Source organism: Ursus arctos, unplaced genomic scaffold (assembly GCF_023065955.2).
Source record: "Ursus arctos isolate Adak ecotype North America unplaced genomic scaffold, UrsArc2.0 scaffold_28, whole genome shotgun sequence".
Classification (NCBI taxonomy): Eukaryota; Metazoa; Chordata; class Mammalia; order Carnivora; family Ursidae; genus Ursus; species Ursus arctos.
Window position 1 is genome coordinate 6755946 of NW_026622963.1, and position 27523 is coordinate 6783468.

Consider the following 27523-nt stretch of genomic DNA (forward strand, 5'->3'; position numbering starts at 1 on the left):
TTGACCTGTTATGCTACAATTTTCTCATTTGCTATTATTTCTAACCTCCTGACTCCTCCCCAACTTTATCTGTTTTCCCTTATCCCATTAATTAGATGTACTATGCCCCCTCTTGATATCTCTATCTTTTTATTGATTTAGATAATAGAGTTTTAGTCTTTTTTTCTACTGGAATATTTCTAAGCGTTGGTCAAAAACACACTTTGGTTTATAGGAAATATAGTTGTAGGCAAAATTTTTAAAATGTGTAGTTATGAGCAAGATTTACCATTGCCAAATAATACTATTGGTAAACTTTCTGAATGGCTCATTTGGAAAAAGTAGTAGAGTTGATCGTTGAACGATATGAGTTTGAACTATGCAGCTCCACTTGTTACACAGATTTTTCTTTCAATAAATACGGTACAGTACTGTAAATGTATTTTCCTTATGATTTTCTTAATAACATTTTATTTTCTCTAGCTTACTTTATATGAATACAGTATATGACGCACCTAATATACTAAGTATGTGTTAATCAACTGTTTATATTACTGGTAAAGCTTTCAGTCAACGGTAGGCTATCAGTAGTTAAGTTTTTGAGGAGTCCAAAGTTTTACACAGATTTGCAGCACCCCTGACCCGACTCCCATGTTGTTCAAGGGTCAACTCTATTTCCTATCATACGGCTCCTATACATATGCTGTGTAAGTGAATGGACGAATAAATGAATAAAAATATATAAGTAAATAAATAGACTAAAGCTCTCAGACCAAAAGAACACTTTTGTATGAGTCCTAGAGCATGGGAAGGAAGGATAAACAAAGAAACTCCATTGGTTTAGCTTTAAAGCTACCAGTGTAAGTTGAGCCCGGTATAGGCAACAGATTGCTCTTGACTCCACCTTTGCACTGAGATTTTTTTCTTGGATACCCAATTCAGATGCTGTTCACTATCAGCATTTTTGGAAACATGCCATTAAACATTTAGCCAACATGGTTTTTCCATGTTTGGAAAATTTGAAAACTTCCAAAAATAGTGAATGCTTCTCTTGAAGTCACTAAATAGAACTCTTTCATTATGGGGGTTATTTAGCTTTAACATGTTTTAATTAGAGGAGAAGCATGGGAAGTCAAGAGACCTGGATTCTAGCCGTAGCCCGGATTTGAGATCATGATACCGAAGACCCTTAGCATTTGCTGGCTATTGTTTCATTTGACGGCACATACTGATAATATATTAAGAAAAGTGGATGGATGGGTGGTTATGAAGGGACCAGAAGAGTGCATTGACACGTATCTTCTGTTGATTTCTATCTTTCTGTTCTTCTTGCAACCTTGGAAATGAATGGAAGTGATAGTTACAGGGTATACTGGTGCGATATTGCTTGGACTATGAAGAGGAGACTCTAGTGGCAAAACCCGCAAATTTGGAATCTTCTAAAATAATTGTCACCTTAACACAGACTTGGCAATGTACTGTTACCTAGCTTTAGAAACATGACTATAACTGATACACCAAATGCATCCATGATCTTTGAGCAGAGGATTTTCTTCTGTCTTGCAGAATCACTAGCCTTTCTCTGGCTTCTTTTTTTTTCTTGCACCACAGATACCTCGAGCCCTTATGTGGCCCTCTGGCCAGCCAGTGACTGACCCCCATCTGACCCCAGGCTGTACTCCTATTATTTATTTATTTATTTATTTATTTATTTATTTAAGATTTAATTTTTTGACAGAGAGAGAGACAGTGAGAGAAGGAACACAAGCAGGGGGAGTGGGAGAGGGAGAAGCAGACTCCCCGCTGAGCAGGGACCCTGATGCGGGGCTCCATCCCAGGACCCTGGGATCACGACCTGAGCCGAAGGCAGACGCTTAACGACTGAGCCACCCAGGCACCTATACTCCTATTTTAAAATACATCTTCCCTCTTCCTGGCCCCAGTAAAAATATCCATTCTCTTAGCGAACCTGCTGTTTGTTGATCTAATTCCAATAATCCAAATAAAGGAAGCTTAACTTTGGAGTGGTTATAGGAACGCGTTTGTATTTTCGGAGTATCTTATAAATTTGCTAACATACTCAGTGGTATAAAGATACTGTATATCTTTTTTCTCAGCACAGCTATATCTACCCTATTAAGAATATTTCTTTCTGTCAACTCCCCGTCAGCCAGAAAGCCAAATGCGTGGAGCCAGCATGACAGCCATCTGCCATTAACTCACTGCCCCTGCCTCTTTCAAAGTGGTCTGCTACTGAGCAAAAATGACACTACTTAGGTTAAGAATTGGGTTGTACCAGTTATCTATGAATAACTAACATAGAGTTCCTTAAGGTAAGATGCCTTTTAGTACAGATTTGGGACAAAAATTTTTTTTACAGTAGAATAGCAGGTTCCTACTTGCTTTAGATAGGGAAGACCTACATAAAATGTCCAAAAGTCTCAGAAGTGTATGCATATTAAGTATAACCCATTTAACGGTATAGACAAATTTGAAATACCAAGCAGTAGACAAAGAACCCAAGCTAAAAACATTTTTAAACACAAACAGAACTTTTAGAAAGTTTAGTTTTAATGAAGCTTTGTCATCACTTTTCATTCCTACCCAATGCCACTTTTCCATGCTAAAATTTTAGATACCCACATATAAGCAGAAAGATGGAACTGAAACTTTATTCTGCGTGTATATATGCACTGAGGAAATGGGCAAAGAATTTTCCTAACAGCCCTCCCTGAGTCCGGAGGCAGCCGGTGAGGAGGGGTCAGTATCACACAGTTCATCTGTCATTGGGTGAGTGCTCTTAGTAAAGAGGAAAGGGAAGAGGTCTGTTTTCAGCACTCTGACCATATTGACATGCCATTTCAAGATGTTAACTTTCTCTAATGGACACTTCACCAGAATATTGATTATTTTCCTTATCAGTTTATATAAGCTGAGTAGAAACATTTCAACCTTGCACATTTTCTTTCAGTAGTCTAGATCTGCTTTTCTCAACAGATCTCTGTGAGAGAGTGGAGCTCCGGTACGCTTAGTCAGTGGTTCTCACAGTGAGGTCCATGGAGCAGTAGCCTGAACAACAGCTGGGAGCTCTTAGAAATGTAAATTCTCAAGCTCCTCCTCAACACACTAAATCAGGATGGGGTGAGAACCAGCAGCTGGTGTTTTGATAAGTTCTCCAGGTCATTCGAGGCACCCTAAAGTTTGAAAACCGCTATCCTAAGACATCCATTGCATATAATGAGTTAACTTCTTTCCTATTCATCTGGGATGATAGTAGTTGCCTAGAAATATTTCAACTTAGTGCAATTTCTTTTAGTCGTCTTTATGTAATTATTGGTTTTCAGACATTGTAATTCATGCTCTGAAGCTTGGAACATCGATCGATCCCTCTTCTTCTCCCCACCTCTCAACCGAGATTATTCCATCATACTAGTCTGAATTATTGGGTAGGAAAATTAAAATATTATTAGTTTTCTTCTTGCTATGTTTAAACACAAAGGCATATAAATTTCTTTCAAATTAAAATCTTAGATAACAAGTATAAAAATTTCTGTCAGATTAAACTTTCAGATAGTGAATTTCCATATCTTCAGTGGGACTAATTATTGTTTGTGTGTGATTTTTTCTCTTTAAGGATAATAGATCTCTGTTGAGATGTTTGAATGCACAGGGTAAACGAAGGCTACTTGTATTTTTATGGTACCTATTTGTAGCTAGTTTTAAGGAATAGACTCCTTTTAAAAGTATGATAAGTAGTATAAACAACGTGCTTTGGGGATACTCTTCTGCTACAAAAATTGCATTATATAATTCTGTCACACTGAACTTTTTCATAGGAGAAGAAAAGGTTAACAATTAACAATGTAGCTCGACAGTGGGACTTGCAACAGCATCGAATATCCAGTATTGCTCCAAATCAAGATGGAAAAGTTTCTGACTGTCCTCAGGACCCCTCTCAGCTCCGTGGAAGCACCGTCTCTGCATTTCCAGAGGAAACAGGGTATGCAATGGTCTTCTTTTCAGGTACTAGTGTCTTTGGAGAACTGAATTTGGAGCAAAAATGGGAAACCATTTCACATACAGTTATTTAAAAATAGTTTCCTTAAGAAAACCTACTGAGATTAGAAGTTTAAAAGTGAAGATGGAAAAACTGCAAGTGTAAGCTGACCCCTAATTAAAACACCCTTCAGTGGTTTCCTATTTTTCATAGGAAAAAAAAATCGAGGTTACTTCATGTAGCCCAGGAGGCCGTCTAGCCACCTCACCTATTTCATCCCATCCCGTCAGCCACTCTTGCGATGCTGCATCAGTGGTTTGCAGTTCAGTTCAGTCCCTACCTCCCAGCCTTTCTCCTACAAACAGTTGTACTGTCCTCTGCCACTACTTCCCTCCCCCTGCCCTAGCTAACACCCAGCCTGAGGGTCTTAGAGGTAAACCGCACCTCCCCTGAAAAGCCTTCCCTAACTACATCCTGGAGACTAGGCTAGATCGGATACGTCTTCTCTCTCAGTACTGTGTACTTCCCCTTCACAGCACTTACCATAACCATAATTAAATAACTAGTGGGGAATTAGTTGTTTCATATCTGTCTTCTCCATTAGAGTGTAAGCTTGAAGAGGAAAAGAATCCTGATTCTGATTCTCGATTGTCTTGACCTCTTTCGTGTCCCCAGCAGCCAGCATAGAACCTTACTCCTAACTAGTAGTAATTAAGCAAATTTTGGCATAAAATCTGAATAATTACTCCAGTTGTGTTCTATAATAACCTTCTATTCCAGTGGCTCACAACCTCTTTTCTTCTATAGCAAATGTGTCACATAATATATATCCCCTCGTTTGTGAGCAAATCTGAGCACACTATGTAGATTTTACATATTTCTCTTCCTCTTAAGAAAGTATATTGGAATCAAGTAAATGAGAGAGCTATAAAGCAAATATATCTTTATAGTTTATTTATAATTTTAAAAATGTATAATAATCTATGTATTTATATAATTTAAAACAAAGCCTAAAAATCAAAGACAGAATGCATTTCAGTTTTTTTTTTTTTAAGATTTTATTTATTTATTTGACAGAGAGAGGCAGCCAGTGAGAGAGGGAACACAAGCAGGGGGAGTAGGAGAGGAAGAAGCAGGCTCCCAGCGGAGGAGCCTGATGTGGGGCTAGATCCCAGAATGCTGCGATCACGCCCTGAGCCGAAGGCAGACACTTAACGACTGTGCCACCCAGGCGCCCCATGCATTTCGGTTTTGTTTCACTTGATGAAGCACTGTTATCTAATGACCTTAACCAAATTTTGAAGCACACTTCAAACTAAATACAATGTAGCTTTTCTTTCAAGTTTTCAGGTCATATTCTTTAACCTTTTCATGTACAAAGAATGTCATGAAGAAAATAAGAGGCATTAGACTAATATTGTGGAAGTTTTCTTGGAGTTAGAGAGTGTGACATATATTTAGACAAATATACTTCAAAATTTTAATTGTAGGATTAATTTGTATTGATCAGTAAACTTCCTTCAGCTCACTTGGGTATCATATCCACATGTCGAACTTCTCAGCTCTTTGAACTAGCAAAATAAAGCAAAAAGAATAGAAATTTTATTTATAATTTATATAACAAATACATATCATTCTTATATTGCCCTAGAGCTTTATTTAATATCATTTTACTTGGTCAGAACTATAACACTTTATAAAGTTAAAACTTTATAGCCCTGAGCTTTAGATTTATGAAATCCTATACAGGTCAGTTTCTGATTGCTGTTTTCTAAAAAACATTTTTTCCTATCTTCCTTAAGAAGTCTTCTTAGGTCCAAGTTTATTGAAATAAGCTTATACATTACATTCTAAAATTTTAATAAGGTTTTAAAAGTCCTTTCTACATCAACTTTATTTTTATACATAATGTTAGGTAAGAATCTAACTTGATTTTATTTCAGTTGGTTAATTTGATAATAGCATTTCTTAATTAAAGTATTCTCTTTTTTAATGAGAATGCTGTTTTCATCTTATATTAAGTTCCTATAAATATTTGGATAGATTTCTAGACTTTCTTTCTTTCTTTCTTTTTTTTTTAAAGATTTATTTGTTTGAGAGAGAGAAAGCATGAGTGGGAGGGGCAGAGGGAGAGGGAGAATCTCAAGCAGACTCCATGCTAAATGCAAAGCCGGACTCAGGGCTCGATTTCCGGACCCTGAGATCATGACTGGGGCTGAAATCAAGAGCTGGACGCTCAACTGACTGAGCCACCCAGGCACCCCTCTTTCTGGATTTTCTATTCCATGTCACTCATCTATTTATCTATTTTAATGCCAATACCAAAACTGCTTGATTATGGTAGTTTCATAGTAAATTTTAATACCTATGTAGGGGAAATCTGCTTTCACTATTCAGAGTTTTAATCCTTACACATTTGTTCTTCTGATTTAATCTACTGATTAAAATCATTTAATCTACTGATACAACATTGTATATTAAAATCATTTAATCTACTGATACAACATTGTATATTAAAATCATTTAATCTACTGATACAACATTGTATATTAACTATACTTCAGTAAAAAATTATTTAATCTAAGTGGAAATGTTAAGAATTGTTTTCAAATGACACTTCCGTTATTCATTTCAGAAGTATTGACATTCTTAAGATAATAAATCATCACTTTAAAAATCATGGTATATCTCCATTTTTTCAGGTCTTCTTTGGTATCCAGAGGGAGCTAATTAGGGAAGTGTTGAAAGATTGAAGGAAAATTCTGAGGAACTAAATGAGTAGAGACCATGAAATTGTAGCAACTATAGTCAGAATTGTTGAATGAGTATTCCAGGAGCACAGAGTAGGTAGGTACAACAGTAGAGAAGCTATTTGTTTGATAAAGAGTAAGGAGAAAAAGGATCAAAGATAAAGAATAAAAAATTCAACTGTAATGATAAAAGAAAGAAATTGGGTCATATGATCTAGGCTAGATTTTTAAAGTATTAAAAAATAGAAGATTGCCAGCAGATTAGGAGAAAATTCAGTATTTCTGAGACTGGAAGTCTAAATGAAGTTGAAGATGAGAAGCATATGAAGGAGTGAGTTGAAATAGTGGGAATTTATGGTCAGACTTAAGTTTTTGAAGTTGGAGATTTTAAAGGTGGAACATACGTAAGAGCAATTTGGAGGCCATTATTGTGGCCATGGGAGTGGGTTGTTGGCGAAGAATGGAAGTAAGAGTCATCAGAGAGAGAGCAGTTGAAGCTATTATTGTAGATATTGAAGTTAGTGATGGTAGAGCTAAGTGTGGAACTAGGCCCAGTGTATTCAACAGTGATCAGCCTTATCTCCTTCTAGTCTAAGCCATGCATCCTGTGCTCTTGTTACAGGGCCGTTCACTGTTCACATTTTACTAGTGTTGGCAGCTACAGTGAGCGCAGAAGTGTCTTTGTTTATTAATTGGCTCTTTACCTGGCAAAACGATCTCTGATAGGTATGGATTGCACACTGTTAATATGATCTTCCCAACACTTTGAACTTTTAGGCAGCTTATGGCCAAAAATTCTGTGACCCTCTAAAATAATTTAAACTTATAGAGTCGTCACTTTTATGGTCTCAAAAACAAGTATTCAGTTCCAAGAGAAAGAGGAAGTATCTGTTAGTGAAAATTGTTATGCCTTGTAGTTACTGCCAAGAGTTTCAGAATTTTTATTAGAAGTTCCACAAAGTCAAAGGCCTTTCAAGCAAGAAGCACAAAGGGAGAGTTTGGGAGAGATGGGAAAAGTGATGTATGGGTTCAGTGGAGAGGATGTGGAGAACAGTAATGAATCATTGGAAAGGGATCCACAATTTCTGGCAAAAGATTTATTTTTTACTGATGTAAGTTCAAAGTGCCATGGAGACACCATGACATTATCTTGGTCTGACCCTTTTAATGACTTAAAAACTATGAAGTCAAGGAGGCAAAGATGATATTTGAAGTCAGAAAAGTAAAACTCTGAAGATAGTGAATTATTGGTAAAACTTTAATGCAAAATTACTTATAACTTTTAGTGGGAATAGATGATTTCTTCAATTTAGTTTGTGGTTGTCTAATTCATATAAAATCTCTTACATCAGAAAGAAATATTTCTAAAAGAGCTGATTATACCTTGTACGTGTGTTCACCAGGGACTCTTAGTAGAGTATCCAGACTGACTTCTTGAACTTGGAAGTCCTTATTTTATGCTTGAACCTTCCACACCATTTGACATAGTTGACAGTCTTCATCTGAAAAGCTCTTTGCACTGATTTTTCTGATAGCACATTCACCTGATTTTCCTTTTACTTATGTGGCTACTGTTTTGTTGTTGTTTTTTTTTTAAATAATATCTTGCTAGCTCCTTTTTGACCAAATCTCTAACTGTGTATTATGCTTTCTCAACTTACAAGATTTAGAAAGACTTTTTGCTATAACAGACAAGGATTCACTCACTCACTTCTTATCCCCGCAACGCTATATACCTAGAGTTCTTTTACTGATAACTTCTGTAATTTATTATAATTAAATCTCTGTTTCTTGTTCCATGTGCTATAGATAGTAGCTTTCAAGTTTGCATTGTGCAAGATGAATCTACCCTTTACTTGTCCCACTTTTTTGCATTGCAACTTTCTATGAGCTATGTTTTTTTAGTTTCCCTTGTGATTTCTTCCTTGACCCATTGTTTAAGAGTTTATTAATTTCCATACATTTGTGAATTTTCCAGATTTCTCTCTGTTATTGATTTTTAGTTTTATTCCATTGTTTCCAGAGATGTTTTATGTGAGGCTTGTTTTGTGGCTTAACATGTAGTCTATTATGAAAGTGTTCCATGCCCACTTGAGAAGAACATACATTCTAATGTCTCTGGGTAGAGTCTTCTATGTATGTTAGATCGAGTTGATGTATAGTGCTCTTGAAGTCCTCTGTTTCCTTAGAGATTTTTCTGCCTAGTTCTACCCATTATTGCAAATAGGGTATTGAAATCCCCAACTATGATTGCAGAACTATTGCTCCCTTCTGTCACTTCTTGCTTTATGTGTTTTGGATGTTCAGTGCAATATGTTTATAATTGTCACACCTTCCTGATGGATTGACTCTTTCATCGATATATATACATTGTAACACTTTTTGACATGATGTCTCTTTTGTCTGATATTAGCAGCCAGCCACTCAAGCTCTTTTGGTTATCATTTGCATGTAATATCTTTTTCCATCTTTCCAATTTCAATCTGTCTGTGTCTTTTAATCTTGTAGACAGCATATAGTTCAGTCTTGTTTTCTTAATCCATTCAGCTAATAACCACCTTTTAGTTGGAGAATTTAATCGATCAAATCCTGATAAGAAAGCACTTAATTCTGTCATTTTGCTCTTTGATTTCTGTCATATATCTTTTTTGTTCCTCAATTCCTCCACTACTTTTTTTATGTTCAAGGACTTTTTAGTGTGCCATTGTGATTCTCTTCTCATTCCTTTTACTGCATGTATTTCTTAGCTATTGTCTCAGTTGTTACCCTGGGGATTGCAGTTAACATCTTAATTAATAACAATTTAGTTTGCATTAATACCAACTTAGTTGCAATAATATATAAAAACTTTGTTCCTATATAGTTTCACTCTGTTTATGTTATTGTCACAAATTTCATCTTTATACATTAAGTGCACATTAACATAGATTTATAATTATTTTATGAATTTGTCTATTAAATCATATATAGAGAAAGAAGATTTACCAGCCAAAAATACAGTTATACTGTCTTTTATATTTACGTATGTAATTGCTTTTCCTGGTATTCTTTATTTCTTCATATGGCTTTGAGTTACTGTCTAGTGTCCTTTTATTTCAATTTAGGTGACTAGCATTTCTTGTAGGGCAAGTGTACTAGCAATGAATTCTCACAGCTTTTGTTTATCTGGGGCTGTCTTACTTTCTCCATTTCAAAGTGCAGCTTTGCTGGATATAGAATTCTTGGTTGAAAGTTTTTTCTTTCAGCACTATAAATATGGCATCCCACTGCCTTCTGCCCTCCATGGTTTCTGATGAGAAATTGGCTGTTAATTTTGAGGGTCCCTTGACCAGTCACGTCTCTCTTGCTGTTTCAAGAGTCTCCCTTTGTCTTTGCCTTTCAACTATTGGAGATGAGTGCTTACAAAAGTACTTAACAAAGCCCTTATTCCCCCAACCATCTCCTTCCTCAGCCTCTTTTCTTTGCCTCAGGCTTTTTGCTCTGTCTGTTGTTTGCCACGTGTGGTGCACCTAAATACACTTTCATGTTTAAGTGTTCTCAACAAATGCCACCTAGGAAGCCACCGCTGCCCAGGGAAAGTTCTGAGACAGATGAAACAAAGGCAAGCTCTTTAGTTGATCCTTCAGGGAACCACTAGACAGGTCAAAACACGCAACCCCAAGTTTTTGAGAGCAAAGTATGTATTGCTGTTTCTGGTACCAGCAACCTGCACAAAGAATATGGGCTCCCATCTTCAACACCGCCGCTGAGTTGGGGAGTAGGGCATGTTAACAGGGTAAGTTACAATTCACAGAACTCTCTTACTGAAATTTGGCATGGTTTTTCTTTGTTACACATTTCTCTGGTGGTTGTAAATTTTTTGTTAGATGCCAGAGTTCTGAAAAAGTTGATTCTGACAGCTTTTGCTAGGATATTTGTCGCTTTTGTGAAGGAGAGGAGTTTTAGAGTTCTACTGCTTTCTCTCATTTGGGACCCCAGTTTTGCTATATTCTATGAGCTATACTTTTACATTTCAATTTTAATATTATTTATATCTGTTCTATAACCATAACGTTGTCAACTGGTAGTCTCTAAAGGTTGAAAACCAGTAGCAGTGTTTACGTTGCTGTGCTTATGCAACTGTCTTTTACTTGAGCATTAAGTAGTGTACTGTGATTACGTCTCATTTTCTGCTTCCTAAACCATTCAAGGAAAATACTCTTAGCATCAAATTCAGATGGCCCCCTCCTCATCACACTTCAAAACATGTTCAAAACCATACCACACTTTAGTTTGCTTCCCACTTGAGCCACGCTTTTCTTACATGGTTTGTTTTTATCTGGAGTTTCTGATTGCCTGTCTTTTATTCTTGTTGTTGTTATTATTATTATTTATTAAACAAAGAAATGTGTGCTGCCTTTACTACATTCCAGTTTCTTTGAACTTCTTGTTTATCTGTTGAATAGGGTTTACTCTTCTTGAAGCCTGCTCTCTCCCTGACCTTATAAACTTCCTTTTGGACCATTGTTTACAGTTTATTATTTTACATCATATTACTAGTAGCCTTTTCTTGCCTTATGTATCTTTCTGATATCCTCAAGTACTTCTGTCCTCTCAACCTCTAGATAGTAGAGTTACTCAGATTTTAGTGCTGAGCCTTCTTTTCACTCTCTGCTTTCCCCTAAGCAATCTCATAATGTCTTTGCCTTTAAATAACATTTGTATTTTGAAGATACCCAATATATATATACCTTCTCTTTTATGGTTCATCCATTTGGATTGTATTTAAGAAAAATCAATCCTTTACTACATTGAGATTATAACAATATCCTCCCATTTTGTCTTCCTAAAGGTTTTAAATTTGACTTTTCATATTTTAGTTTTTATTACACTTGGAATTGATTTGTAAGTTTGAGATTGAGGTCTGATTTGTTTGTTTTTCTCATATGGGAATAACCAATTGCCCCAGTGCTCCATATTGCGTATTCTTTCCTTCTCCCACTGATCCACAATGCCACTTGGCCTGACTGTTTTATTGACAGTGGGAGAAGTAGGTGGTAGGGCCCTTTTACAGATCTTCAGTTAAAGCCCCTGTATTCAGTCTTACTTCTACTCCCATCTTCTATCATATCTACTGTTCTTTCCTTTCCAAAAGCCCTCCTGGGCAGTCTGGCTGTCATCTTTGTTCTTGTCCCCAGTGCATATGCCAAGCAATAACTTCCTTTGTTTTTCTTCGTCATTCAACATTCTTTACTTTCCAGCTTCCAGAAGTTTTCTAAACTTACAGCAGATTGTCCCTCCCCCACCCCCAACTGTTGTACTACTCGTGGGTTTACATCAGTCCAGTTACTTTAATGGGGTTTTAGAGGGAGATTTCAAGCACATGTGTTCAGTCTTTGTGCTAGTTTATCTGAAAGTACACAGTGAAGTGTTTTAAGTTTTAGAAGGTGCGTTACTATATTCTCTGTCTTTAAAAATATAATTAAATTTCATCTTTCTAAATGATATAAGCCTGACTCTTTCTGAAAGTAGAGAGCTAGAGGGTCACAAAGTCCCTTCCTTAGGGTTCCAATTTGTTTTTTAATACTGCATAAGTTTTTCCATTTTTAACAATCCCATTTATAGTCTTAAGTTTTTCATAATGCCAAAAAAGTGGCTAATTCTTGTGTTAGAGTGTCTGTGACCTTTGGCTTATGGGTGTGTAACTAAATGCCTGGAAACAAGTACCCATGAAAAAATTATAGGCACATAAAGAGAAGAAATTCTGTAAAACTTTGGTATATCCCATTAATGATTTCACTGTTCACTGTACTTGGGACAGCTCTACAGTAAAGTGACATATTGCAGGTTTCTTTCCTCTGCCAGAAATGGGAAAGTACTTGGTGTAATGTTTTCTTTGCTTACATTGGATGCATGCAGTGAAGCTGGTTTATTTTTGGTCATTTCCTGTCTATGAAGACTGTGGTACTTTAGCCAACACTACCATAATAAAATATAATGCATAAAATGAATTTCCACACCTACGAATGTTGTAATAGAAATTCATAAAATACGTTATTATAGGAATCAGCACCACTTATTCATCGGGAAAAGAATCTTCCGAAATATTTTAAGTCTTTCTGTTCTAGCCTGTTATAGAAAGCCTACAGATTTTTAAAAACACACCAAAAAACCCCATAATCCTCTGAAATATTGTCTTTTTTTTTCCATTTAGGCGTTTAAGAGTATATTCTTTTTTTCAGCCTGGCTTTCAGGGACTTGTTACTTTATTGCATTAAATTAATTACTCTGTCTTTTCTTAGAGTTCTATACTAATCAAGAAGGCATAGAATATTTTTCTGACCCATTCTGTATAAAGATCAAATTGATTAAATGAACATTTGTACTTGTAATTAACCACTTGATTGTGAAGATCTTGAAGAGAATTCCTATTTGATGGCAGATATTTGAGGTGGGAAATATACATGAAATGTATTGGGCTTCATGGGAAAACAAATTTTAAAACATGGATCCTCCATAGAAGAATGCCACATTTCTTAGAGTTGTTAATTTAGACTAGACAGGGGCTGAAAACTAGACCACTTGACCCAGTCGCCTATTATAAAAATTTGAGCCACATTTGGTTCTTTCTTCTCCTTTATTCCCCAATATCAGTCACTAAGTTCTGCTTTTATTTTTTCTTTAACATGTTATATCTATGTTCTCTTCTTTTATTAATAATAGTCACTAAATTGTATTGAGCTGACCATGAGATATGGTTCCGAATATTTCTAGTCTATAACAACTTCGAAAAAATATGTATTATAATCACCATTTACGTACAAGGAACCAAAACTACAAAGAAACTAAATCACTTGCTCCCTGAGTCCTCTGTTTATCAGTGGCAATCTGGGATTTGAACTAGGGTCTGTCTGGTGTTCTTGCCAACTCCATTTCTACTACCATGACCTCCTTTCTGTTATGCCCTTATATGATCTAGTCGACACCATAGCACTGCTTTTCCTATTAATGTCCCTCCATCCAGCCTCTCCCTGCTACATCTTCCACAAAGTTGGCCAATTTATCTCTCCGAGGTAGATCCTTAAGGATCAAGAAATGCCTTGCTCGTCTTTGTAACCAGCACCAGCACCTCGCTCCACGCATGGTGCATTGGAGGTGCTTAAGAATGTGCATCAAATATGGTCCTGTTACCTTTTTATTTTGCTCTTTTATTATTTTTTCTGCCCTTCAACCTTCTAGGATAAAATCTAACTTTTCAGCTTCATCTTCAGCTACGACTCTTCCATGTGTTTCAGTGTTTTAGCCATATTGAAATTGTTCTTAACTGAATATGTTATATGTAATTAGGCTTCTATGCCTTTCTTCATTTAGTTTTTCTTACCTGAAGTGTGCTTCCTCCTTCTACTTCTGGTGAAATTCTACTGTTCATCTTTCAAGGATCAGTTCAAATGCTGCCTCCTTTTGAAAACTGACTTCTCCCCGCTAGAAGAATTCCTTCCTCTGTATTCTCATAGCATATCATTTAAGTACTCATTATATGAAAATGAGCACATTGTATTACCATTAATATATATATATTTGTCTTGTTCTCTACCCTCCATCCATATTGGGAGCTCTTTATTGGGAGCAAGTAAGTCTTAATTTATCTTTATATCCCCAGCACCTATCCTAACACCCAACACATACTAAGCTCTACAGATAAACCTATTTGTTTAAGAGAGGTTGAGGTCATTTCAGTTTAATTATATTTCATGTGTTTATTAAATTAATTGCAGAGTATGATTAGAGCAGTTATATTTATGAGACTATAGCCCTATAAAAGTGAGGAAAAGGTTTGATATACTCAACACTTGCACGTGATCTCTACACTGACTGTCCTTATCAATACAGGTGGGTTAATTGCCTATGCCAGAATCCTTAGCAGTGCCCTGTATATAATGGGCTTTCAGCAAATGTTTGCTGAATAAATGAACAAATGAAATAATATGTAGGTATGAATGAGTACAAAATTGTGGACACACCAACCAAGCATACACGGAAGACTGGAGGGACAATGCCCAACATACAAGCATTTTTAGCAAACTTTCCAAGTAATTTTTTGTGCAAATCAGAGCATACCTTCCCCCAAGAACAGGTTCCTCTACTCTATATTGGCCAGAGTTTGAGGCAAAACTCAAGCCTCATTCAGAAAACAACTGATATGGGTTAGCTGTTGTGTGACCTGTTTAACAGGGACTACATTTCCTGTTGAGAAAGACGAACCTTTCTATAGCCCAGAAAACTCACCATTCGTTTTTTACAGAATGCCCCTGTGAAATCTATGTAAGTTAGAAACTACTTCTGCTTTCTTTTGTAGCCATATTACTATTTTGCCGAGTGTAGACTTACTTATTATTTCACTTGTTTTCCCAATAGTTTGCTTGACAAACCTTTATACAAAATAAATAATCCCTTTCTGATGAAAGGCCTTTTATCTTGGAGTTTATATTCTTTAACTTTTAATCATATGGAAAAGAAAAAGAAAGGTAAGACACTTCCAAAAGATTTATTCATAGCTCTGATTTCCCATCGTTTCTACATTAAAATGAACTTGGTTTGCTGGGTATCGTGGCCATTAGGCATCACTACATCAACTAGCTAGGTTTTTTTTTCCTTGCCTTGACCTTATTTCTTCATTATCTGCCTTTGCCTCACCTGAGAAGACCTTGCTAAGCCTTACAGTCTGTATCTGTATCACTGATTCTGCCCCTTTGCTCAAACCACAGCTTATACTTTGAACATCCTTCTTAAGATTCAATAGACAGTCATTAAAAACTTCGTCATTGTCTCACTTCATTAATTCATTCAAGAAATATTTACTGAGGGGCGCCTGGGTGGCACAGCGGTTAAGCGTCTGCCTTCAGCTCAGGGCGTGATCCCGGCGTTGAGGGATCGAGCCCCACATCAGGCTCCTCCGCTATGAGCCTGCTTCTTCCTCTCCCACTCCCCCTGCTTGTGTTCCCTCTCTCGCTGGCTGTCTCTATCTCTGTCGAATAAATAAATAAAATCTTTAAAAAAAAAAAAAAGAAATATTTACTGAACACAGCATGTGCTAGGAGCTGTGCTAGGTGCCGCATCTACTAAGGTGACGAAGTCGGAGCGCTCAAGGATCACAGCGTTTTGGTAAGAGAGACAGACAAGCAGGTAATTGCCACGCAGTGCAGTAAGTGCTGTAACAGGGGTGTGCGCTCTTTCCAGCAAGCCTTCTGTATTGTAGTGGCAGTGAAATAGAACTCGTATCCTGTATCTTATTCCAGAAATGACTGTCTGCTTTACATAGCTCAACACAAAGCTGGCACACAAAGTACAATACAAGGAACTCTTAATTCTGTCTTATTTTTGTTCTGTTATCAGCCTTTACCTTTATAGGATTATAGGTTATTCAAATACTACTGCTCGTTGAATGTCTAACTACTGTCATATAATAATCATTGTCTTAAGCGCGAGTCTGGCAGAAATAAAAAGACTCTTTGTATTTTCTTGGTTGCATATTCACTTCAAATTGACCGTTATTACCTAGCTTGTTACTTTACACATAGATGCGTTACAGGTTAACCAGTGCCTCTGAGAGAAATGCACGTAAGTCCAGTAAAACATAATAGAACAATGAGGCAATGGCGTGTCGGTCTTCTCCTCCAGTATCGTCATTATAAAAAATCTGAAGCTCTTTAATAATTCGTTTATTCAACATACATTGCGAAAAGCCCATCATTACCAGGCCCCAGAGCCCCAAAGATGAGAAAATATAGCCTCTAGCCTCAAGGAATTCACTGATAGAGAAGGCAAATTGTATGTTATGATATAGTAAGAGAAGTGAAATATTGGAGGAGTATATAGAAGTTCATAGGAGCACGAAAGAAGGCAAAGTACTAATATTAGTAAAGGCAAATAAATACTGCTAGAAAGCAAAAATAGCAGAACAAAAACATAAAGAACAAAAGCCAAGCCTTGTTTGAATTTTGAGATTGGGTAAAATAAATAGTTATGTCTCTATTCACAAATCAGAAAATTCGAGTTGGATTGAGCTATTTCTTTTCTTTTCTGGCTATCATTAGGGTACCTTTTGCAGAAAATGTGGCCCCTACTTTGGAAATAGTAACAATTATCATTTTCAGTAAAGTATGTGAAGTGATTTTGTGTATATTATATATGTATATGTGTGTGTATATGTATACATATGTAGAGACAGATTTTAAATAGTGAATTATTTTTCATCATCTTAAGTTTCAAAATGGGGAAGAAATCTTCATTAATTTCACTGCTTGTAACTGTAGTATGCAATTGCAAAAGGTCCGACAACATTGAGGTATTCAAAAAACAGGAAGTCAAAGTTACCCCTTAATCTAGCTTCTGAGAGGTAAACTATTGTTAACAGTAATTACGTGTCTTCCCACGTGTTTTATAAATATATTTTTGTATTATATGGTTCTTAATATAGAAATAGTGTTCTGGAAAATGCAGGGTTTTTTTCTGCTAGACAGTGGGATACTTTATAGATTAGGAAAACATATTTGTGCTAACATGAAAAGATATCCAAAAAAAAGAAGATATCCATGATATACTAAATCAATTGTTTTAAAACTAAATAAGATATCAATTACCTTTAATTGGTATAAATAATTTGGGTTTAAAGTGGTATTTTTTTGTTCACATGTGCCTCTTTTTTAATTAACATTAAAAACATTAAAAAACTAGAAGAATACAAAACTTCCCAATATTCTGTTGAAATTTAATCTTTGGTGCTCTGGGTTTAATTATTGAAACAAAAAATGGATATAAAATTTCAAATACCTTTGCCAACAGGTTTTTATTGTCTCTTATTTACTTTTCATGATAAGACTTTCATTTAAAATTGTATGTTGCATTTTCCAGGTCTCTGGACTCAGGACTCACCAGTGCTTTACAAGGTTTATCTGTCACAGACACACACCTTGTTGAAGTGGATGGGGACACACTTTCCCTGTATGGTTCAGGAGCACTGGAATCTCTAGATCGGAACTGGAGTGTTCAAACAGCAGGAATGGTGACAACAGTGTCCTTCACCTTCATAGAATTTGATGAAATCGTCCAAGTGCTTCCCAAATTGAAGATTAAATTTCCTAATTCTCTGGTAAACATTTCCTTGTAGTAGTATATTGGAATTATTCTCAGTCGTGACGTGCGTATTCAGGCCGAAGACCTGTTTTCACTTTTATTTATGCAGTTTCTATCTGGCCGGGAAACTAAGTTTTTGTGTTGATTTTCCGGATCTGGGATTTAAATTAGTATTCATAAATGGCTTTGCAGTTTGCTGTTAATATTAGAAATTATCTCTCTATAAAATGATTCTTTATGGAGTATAAAGAACTAATATAATTTTATTCAAATTATGTATTTCTACTTTATAAAGCATTCATCAGGACCTCACCTAATCCTATATTATGTATTCATTTATCCTACCCAGTATTAATGGGACATGTACATTTATATATAATTTTTATAGTAGTCCCCTAACAACATCTAAAATACTTTGAGTAGCTCATTTAAAATTAGTTCGAGAAGGGGAAATGGTGGAATAGGAAGATCCTAAGTTCACCTCATTCTGTGGCTACAGCTATGTAACACCCACATCAATGTAATAACCCAGAAAATGACCCGAAGATTGGCAGAACAGACTGTCCGTGGCTAAATGTAAAAAAGAGGCCACATTGAAGAGGGTAGGGAGGGCAGAGATAGGTTGGAAGATAAACAGACCTGCGGAACTGTCCACAGGAGAGGAGAGGAGCAGACCCCATGTCAGGCATCCCAGGCATGGGGACGTGCACTGGGAAGATGAATCCCTATAACATTTGGCTTTGAAAACCAGAGGAGCCTAACTCCATGAATTCTTACAATCAGTGGGGCTTAACACCTGGAAATTTAAAAATAAGTGAACTCGGCTCTGGGAGAAGAGGAAACTGAGTTTCCACCCTTAAAGAAATAGCACAACAAACCTCTCCACTGACGTACAGTATAGAAACAGCAGTTTAAAAAATACCTGGGATATATGGGAAGGAGATTTATTTACTGGTCTCAGAGCAAGTGGTGGAGGGGCAGAGATCTTTTGGAGCCCTTTCCAAGAGCAAAAGAGCTGGCAGGTGCCATTTCCCTCTCCCACTCCACAGCCTAGGTACACAGACACCTGCAGGAGCTAGCACAACACTAACACTATCCACATAGATTGTGAGCGGCATGCCCCATCCCTGCACACTCCTGTGAACATGCCCCCTCCATCCTGGCCTGGGCAGGAGGTTTCCTGAGTGTCAGCAGGTCCCTTCCTGCAGTGGATGGATGCAGACCTTGCTGGCACCATGAGCTCTGTACCCGCACTCTCCTATGGGACCTGCCCCTTCTAATCTACCCTTGACCAGAGCCCATCCAAAGCAGTGCCGCAAGCCTGGTACTATGCAAGCAGCCCCCAAAGGGGCCAACACCACTCCAAAATGACTCCTGCCCTGGGCAGAGGGGAAGATAACCGTACACACAAGTCTGACTGTGACACCAGCAATGGGCTGGAGGCAGATAACGGGTCTGACTGCAGGCCTCACCCACCAATGAAAGCTTCTCAGGGGACAGCACAGGGAAAGTGCCCTGCAGTTCAGTGCTACTGCATCTCTGGCAAGCGCCTGGTCTGACTCAACTCAAGCCCACTAACAACACAGGGACCAAACCCTGCCCATAACAGACAGAGAGAGCCATTGCAGATGACTGGACTGAAGGCAAACACAGCTTAGCCACAATAGTAGGGCACACGCAACACACATAAGAGACACCACTGAAGCACTGGGTTCCGGTAAACAGGGGGCACTGCTCTGCAAGGGCACTACAGGACCTCTCCTTAAGGCTGCTATTTTCAAGAGCAGGAGATGAGCTGACTTTTTCAACACACAGAAACAGACACAGGGAGTTAGACAGAATAGGAAACAGAGAAATATGTCCCAAATGAAAGAACAGGACAAAATCACAAGAGAGCTAAATGAAATGGAGATAAGTAACGTATCTGATAGAGAATTTAAAGTAATGGTCATAAAGATACTCACTGGGCTTGAGAAAAGAGTGGAGGACCTCAGTGAGACCCTCAACAAAGAGGCAAAAAACATAAAAAAAAAAAAAAAAGAACCAATCAGAGATGAAGAACTCAGTAATTGAAATTAAAAATACACTAAATGGAATAAATGGTAGGCCAGAAGAACCAGAAGAACAGATCTGCAATCTGGAGGACAGAGTAAGGGAAAGCAATCAGTCTGAACAGGGGAGAGAAAAATAATAATAAAAAATGGAAATAGACTAAGGGAACTCAGCAACACCATCAAGCATAATAACATTCACACAGTGGGGACCCCAGAAGAGGAAGAGAGAGAAAAGGGGGCAGAAAATTTATTTGAAGAAATAATAGCTGAAAACTTCCCAAATCTGGGGGGAAAACCAGAAATCCAGATTCAGGAGGCATAGAGAGCCCACAACAAAATCAACCCTAGGAGGTCCACACCAAGACACATAGTAATTAAAATGGCAAAAAGTAGTGGTAAAGAGAGAAGTTTGAAAGCAGCAAGAGAAGAGAAAACAATTACATACAAGGGATACCAGCTGATTTTTTTCAGTAGAAACTTTGCAAGGGCAGAAAGGAGTGGCATGATAAATTCAAAGTGCTGAAAGAAAAAAACCTGCAACCAAGAATGATCTATTCAGCAAGGCTATCATTCAGAATAGAAAGAGAGATAAATAAATTCCCAGACAAACAAAAATTAAAAGAATTCATCACCACTAAACCAGCCGTTCAGGAAATGTTAAAGGGGACTCTGAGTGGAAAGGAAAGACAATAAGCAGGAGTAAGAAAAGTAGGAAGCACAAAAGCAGTAAAATTAAGTATATCCATAAAAATCAGTCAAAGACTCCAAAAAAGGATATGAAGTATGACCCAATATACCTAAAATGTGGAGGGGAGAGGAGTAAAATTTTAGTGCTTTTATAATGAGTTCAAACTTAATAGAGACTGCTATGTGCATAAGATATTATATATAAATCTAATGGTAATCACATAACAAAAACCAGTAATAGATATGCAAAAAATAGAAAGAAATCCAAGTATATCACTAAAGAAAATCAGCAAACCATGAGAGATGAAAGCAAGAGAAGAAAGGAACAGGAAGAACTACTAAAACAAACATAAAACATGCAACAAAATAAGTACTACCCATCAATAATTACTTTGAATGGGAATGGACTGTGCTCCAATTGAAAGACATAGGGTGATGGAATGGATAAAAAAGAAAGACCCATCTGTATGCTGCCAACAAGAGATTCTTTTCAGACCTAAAGATACCTGCAGATTGAAAGTGAAGGGATGGAAAAACATTTATCATGCGAATGAAAGTGAAAAGAAAGCTGGGATAACAATGCTTATATCAGACAAAATAGACATTAAAACAAAGACTGTAACAAAAGGCAGAGACACTATATAATAATAAAGGGAACAATCCAACAAAAGATGTTAACAGTTGTAAATATTTATGCACCCGACATGGGAGCACCCAAATACATAAAACAGCTAAAAACAAACATAAAGGAAGTAATCAATAGTAGTACAATAATAGTAGGGGATTTTACACCCCATTTACATCAATCGATAGATCGTCCAAATGGAAAATCATCAAGGCTTGGAAGGACACGTTGGACCAGATGGTTCTAACAGATATATTCAGAACATTCCATCCTAAAGCACAGAATACACATTCTTTTCAAGTGCACATGGAACATTCTCTGGAATAGATCATGTATTAGGCCACAAAACAAGTCTCAACACATTCAAAGAAACTGAAGTCATATCATGCATTTTCTCTGACCACAACACTGTGAAACTAGAAATCAACCACAAGAAAAAATCAGGAAAAGACACAAATACATGGAGGTTAAATAACATGTTACTAAACAATGAATGGGTCAACCAAGAAATCAAAGAGGAAATAAAAAAAATACATGGGGACAAATGAAAATGAAAGCACAATGGTCCAAAATCTTTAGGGATGCAGTAAAAGCTGTTTCTTGAGGGAAGTTTAGAGCAGTACAGATCTACCTCAGGAAGGGAGAAAAATCTCAAACAACCTAATCTTACACCTAAAGGAGCTAAAAAAGAACAAACAAAACCCAAAATGAATAGAAGGAAGCAAATAATAAAGATTGGAGCAGACATAAGTGAAATAGAAATAAAAAACAGTAGAACAGATGAATGAAACAAGGAGCTTGTTCTTTGAAGAGATCAACAAAATTAATAAATGTTTAGCCAGATTCATGAGAGAGAGAGAGAGAGAACTCAAAATCAGAAATGAAAGAGGAGAAATAACAACTGAAACCACAGAAAGAACAAAGGATTACAAGAGAATATTATAAAAAATTATATGCCAACAAACTGGATAACCTAGGAGTAATTTACAAATTCCTAGAAACATATAAACTACCAAAACGGAATCAGGAAGAAATAGAAAATTTGAACAGACTGATTACCAGCAGCGAAATTGAATCAGTAATCAAAAGGTCCCAACAAACAAAAGTCCAGGATCAGACAGTTTCACAGGTGAATTCTACCAAACATTTGAAGGCAGATGGGGGAATGAACCATGAGAGACTATGGACTCTGGGAAACAAACTGAGGGTTTCAGAGGGGAGAGGGGTGGGGGAATGGGATAGGCTGGTGATGGGTAGTAAGGAGGGCACGTATTGCATGGTGCACTGGGTGTTATATGCAAGTAATGAATCATGGAACTTAACATCAAAAACTAGGGATGTACTGTTTAGTGACTAACATAATATAATAAAAAAATATTTAAAAAAATAAAATGTGAGAATCAGAAAAAAAAATAAAAACAAGTTAATACGTATTCTTCTCAAACTATTCCAAAAAATAGAAGAGGAAGGAAAGTTTCCAAATTCATTCTATGAAGCCAACATTATCCTGATACCAAAACCGGATAAATATATACAAAAAAAGAGAGCTACAGGCCAATATCTTTGATGAACATAGATGCAAAAGTCATCAACAAAACACTAGCAAACCAAATGCAGCAATACATTAAAAAAAAGTCATTCACCACGATCAAGTGGGATTTAATTCCAGGATTGCAGGGGTGATTTAGTATTCACAGATCAATCAACATGATTCATCACCTCAACAAGAGAGAGGTTAGAAATCACATGATCATTTCAATAGATAGAGATAAAGCATTTGACAAAGTGCAACATCCACTCATGATAAAAACCCTCAACAAAGTAGTTTTAGAGGGAACATACCTCAACATAATAAAGGCCATCTATGAAAACCTATAACTCACATCATACTCAATGGTGAAAAACTGAGAGCTTTTCCCCTAAGATCAGAAACAAGACCAGGATGTCCACTCTCACCACTTTTATTCACGAGTCCTGGAAGTCCTAGCCACCACAGTTAGACAGGAAAATAAATAAAAGGCATCCAGATTGGTAAGGAAGAAGTAAAACTTAAACTGTTTGCAGATGACATGATACTATACATAGAAAACCTAACAACAGACTCCACCAAAAACTACTAGAACTGATAAATGAATTCAGTAACGTTGCAGGATACAAAAGCAATATACAGAAATCCATTGCATTTCTATACACTAATAATGATATAGTGGAGAAATTAAGAAAACAATCCTATTTACAATGGCATCAAAAATAATAGAATATCTAGGAATAAATTTAACCAAGGAGGTGAAATACTTAGACTCTGAAAACTATAAATTTTCTTTCTTTCATGAAAGAAATTGAAGATGACACAAAGAAAGGCATTCTGTGCTCATGGATTGGAAGAAAAGTTAAAATGTCCATACTCCCCAAAGCAATCTACAGATTTAATGCAATCCCTATCAAAATACCACCAGCATTTTTCACAGAGCTAGAATAAACAATCCTAAAATTCGCATGAAACCATAAAAAAACCCAAATAGCTAAAGCACTCTTGAAAAAGAAGAACAAAACTGGAGGTATCACAATCCCAGATTTCAAGATAGACTACAAAGTTGTAGTAATCAAAACTGTGTGGTATTGGCACAAAAATACACACATAAATCAATGGAACAGAGTAGAGAGCATAGAAATAAACCCATGATTATATAGTTAATTAATCTTCGACAAAGGAGGCAAGAATATGCAATGAGAAAAAGACAGTCTTTTCAACAAATGTTGTTGGGAAAACTAGACAGTTACATGCAAAAGAATGAAACTGGACCACTTTCTTACACCATAAACAAAAATAAACCCAAAATGGATTAAGGACGTAAATGTGAGACCTGAAACCATAAAAATCCTGGAAGAGAAAAAAGGCAGTAACTTAATTCACATTGGCTGAAGCAACTTCTTTCTAGATAGGTCTTCTGAGGCAAGGCAAACAAAAGTAAAAATTATTGGGAATGCATAAAAATAAAAAGCTTCTGCACAAAAAAAGGAAACATTCATTGAAACTAAAAGGCACCTACTGAATGGGAGAAGATATTTGCAAATGACATCCAGTAAAGGGTCAGTGTCCAAAATGTATAAGGAATGTATACAACTCAACCCCAGATGCACAAATAATCTAATTAAAAATGGGCAGAAGACACGAACAGACATTTCTCCAAAGGCAAACAGATAGCCCACAGGCATATGAAAAGATGTTCAACATCACTCATCATCAGGGAAATACAAATCAAAAACACAATGAGATATCACCTCACACGTGTCAGAGTGGCTAAAATTAAAAAGACAAGAAACAAAGGTGTTGGCTAGGATGTGGGAAAAAAGGAATGAACCCTTGCATGCTGTTGGTGGGAATGCAAACTGTTGCGGCCACTGTGGGAGGAAGTATGGAGATTTCTCCAAAAATTAAAAATAAAACCACTCTACGATCTAGTAATTGCACTACTAGGTATTTACTCAAAGAATATGAAAAGACTAATTTGAAAAGATATATGCACTCCTATATTTATTGCAGCATTATTTATAATAGCCATACTATGGAAGCAGCCCAAGTGTCCATCCACAGATGAATGGATAAAGAAGATGTGAGTCCACAGATGAATGGATATATATGTGTGTGTGTGTGTGTGTGTGTGTGTGTGTGTGTGTGTGTGTGTGAAAGAGAGAGAGAGAGAGAGATGGCAAGATTTCATTCTTTTTATGGCTGAATAATATTCCACTGTGTGTGTGTGTGTATATATATATATATATATATGGATATATGTGATATATATAAAGGAAAAAAGGGGCAAATCAAAAAACAGACTCTTAACTATAGAGAACACACTGATGGTTACCAGAGGGGAGGTGGCGGGGGAGTTGGTGAGTGAAATAGGCGAAGGGGATTAAGAGTCCCCTTACTGTGATGAGCACTGAGTAATGTATAGAATTGTTGAATCACTGAGTAGTACACCTGAAACTAATATAATACTGTATGTTAACTATACAGGAATTAAAATTTTTTAAAAATAAGGTTGAGAAATTAGCTTTTTCCAGTTTTTCCAATTTGCTGTTTGTGGTACCATTATATTACTTATTAGTATGTATTTGCAGAAACTGTGAGTTCTCCCTTGAGTTTTTATTATTGTTGTGTTTTTCTCTGTTAGCCGAGTGATTTCCTTCACCTGCCCTCTTATAGTTCTTTCTCTTTTTGCTACATCATCCTCCCTAAAGAAGATAGAAATGGAGACAATATGTTCAGAAAAGAGCATCCAATTTCACAGAAAGAACACTTACATTAGCATTTCAGTTTCAGTGATTTTCTTTTCCCATGGCGAGTTTAACTAGCCTGAATAGCAATTGGCAAGATACAGGTGGTAATGACTAATTAGTTCTTCTCAGAACCATTGTGAGCCCTGTATTTATAAAGCTTTGGAAGTTTTATTTCTCATCTTTCCTTTGTAGATTTAATTTCAGTTTAAAGCATATGAAATTATTGTAATGCCTAAAAGTCTGAATTATTGTATATTTATTTAATTTTAAGGATCTTAGTTTGCTCATAAATGGGGGATATCTTTTGCAGATGGGAAATCACTTCGAATTCAATTCTGGGTGGATTAATGGATTCCATCCATGATGTATCAGATGGACTAAAATTATGTAAGTTTAGTAGATTCAGTTGATTTAAGGTGATTGAAAACATATTAGTTAGGCCTAAAGTTTACAGACTTCTTGGGGAATGATCAGTGAAGCTTTAATGTGAGTATTTTAAGATGCTTAAATTCAATGTTCAGCTCTTTTTTGTGCTTTATTACTGCAGCACCTGAAATTCAAGGAAACAAATCTTGTAATGCTGCAGCAATTTAATGCACTAGCGCAACTCCGCCGTGTCGACCAGTTGACAGTTGATCCTCAAGGAAATCCAGTTGTCAATTTTACACTCTGGAAATACTATGTACTGTTTAGGCTGAGCCATTTTAGTATGCAGAAAATAAACGGGACGGAGGTAAGCTTAAACTTAAGTCAACTGTAGAATTAAAATATTCCTTTTTAGGGGAAATAGTCATAAAAATGGTTAAGAATTTCAGGAACCATGGTAGAACTTTTGAGAAATATTGTGGGTTTTTCCCAAATCTTGACATTTACAATGTTAAAAAGCTAAAAGTCCATCAAAAATCTCTAAAGCACTAGACAGACTTTAAAAATAGCAATGAAATAATGGTGAATAGCAAATACTTTTACTGTTCTTTGTAAACATTCAGAGAAGTAAAAGGTTGATAGGATGACAGTTGAGGAAAAAAAGAACACTTATGTAGGTACTGTGATCTTTGTATTCTTCCAAGTGTTTTGCAGACTGCTGGACACATAAGAAGGATGGGGAAGTAGTACCCAAAGGTCAGCTGATAAGGGTCATGGTAGAGGAAGGCAGGAATAAAGTGAGAAAAAAAAGAGAATGTATGCAGGGAAAGAAGAATAATTTAAAAAAGAAAAGATGAGAAAGAGAAATAAGGAAGAAAGGTAAAAGAAGAGAAAATAAAAATGAGAAGAAAAGGTAATAAAACAAGCACTTATAAATGTCTGGACTGCTTTGTTAATAGTTTGTAACAGCTGCCAGTGGATTACCTGCACTGTGTAACTCACCCTGGAATATTATTAGTGAAAGGTTATTTTTCGGATTCAGTTTGCTAAGCCTGTCACAAGGGTAATCTTCCTGCTGTCCAAAGACCATGTTCTCTAAATGCTCTTTTGGAAGAAAAGAGAAACTATGCATCTTCCTCTCCTGTGGAATTCCTGCACTGAATTTAAATAATCCTCCAAAGAAAGAAGATCTCTAATATGCTGTTAGTATTATTACTATTATCTCTTAAAATTCAGAAGACCTCCTTATTGTAAAACGCGCTGTAATCAAGTTTGCCAGCATGGTGGTAATAGCCACTGTATTTCCCTGCAGCTGATGCACTGCAAGTGCTCTGAAAATCTAGCAGAGCGTTGAGACACTGGAGCTCTCTGCGTCAGTGTACAACAGCCAAGTGAAATTTGCATCAACCACGGTAGGCTCGTGACCACAGTATCAGCTGTCTGTTGAAGATGCAGGACAAATCTGGAACCTTCAGACTACTAATTTCTCCAGCTAGTTCCCAAGAGATTTGGTTCAGTCTTCTGTACTCTTGTGCGTTCTCTTGATACTTCCCAGAAAGGTTGTGAGTCATTGATCAGACCTAATAATTAGTCCCACAATTTTCCAAAGCTACCCTGGACTGGAAGTAGAATAGTTATTTTGGCTCTGGGTGAGTTTTCTCCTTCATTAATG

At 36.6% G+C, this 27523-nt stretch overlaps 1 protein-coding gene across 9 annotated transcripts in view; it reads left to right on the top strand.

Annotated features, from left to right (window-relative positions):
• The window catches only part of LRRC49 (leucine rich repeat containing 49), a 148257-nt gene that overhangs the window by 97740 nt on the left and 22994 nt on the right, over positions 1 to 27523 (top strand). For all 9 annotated transcript variants that reach the window (XM_048221971.2, XM_048221969.2, XM_048221978.2 and 6 more), the window contains 3 exons: positions 3816 to 3979; positions 17617 to 17854; positions 26033 to 26218. In XM_048221971.2, the coding sequence (XP_048077928.1) occupies positions 3816 to 3979; positions 17617 to 17854; positions 26033 to 26218 (588 nt within the window). The remainder of the gene's footprint in view (positions 1 to 3815; positions 3980 to 17616; positions 17855 to 26032; positions 26219 to 27523) is intronic.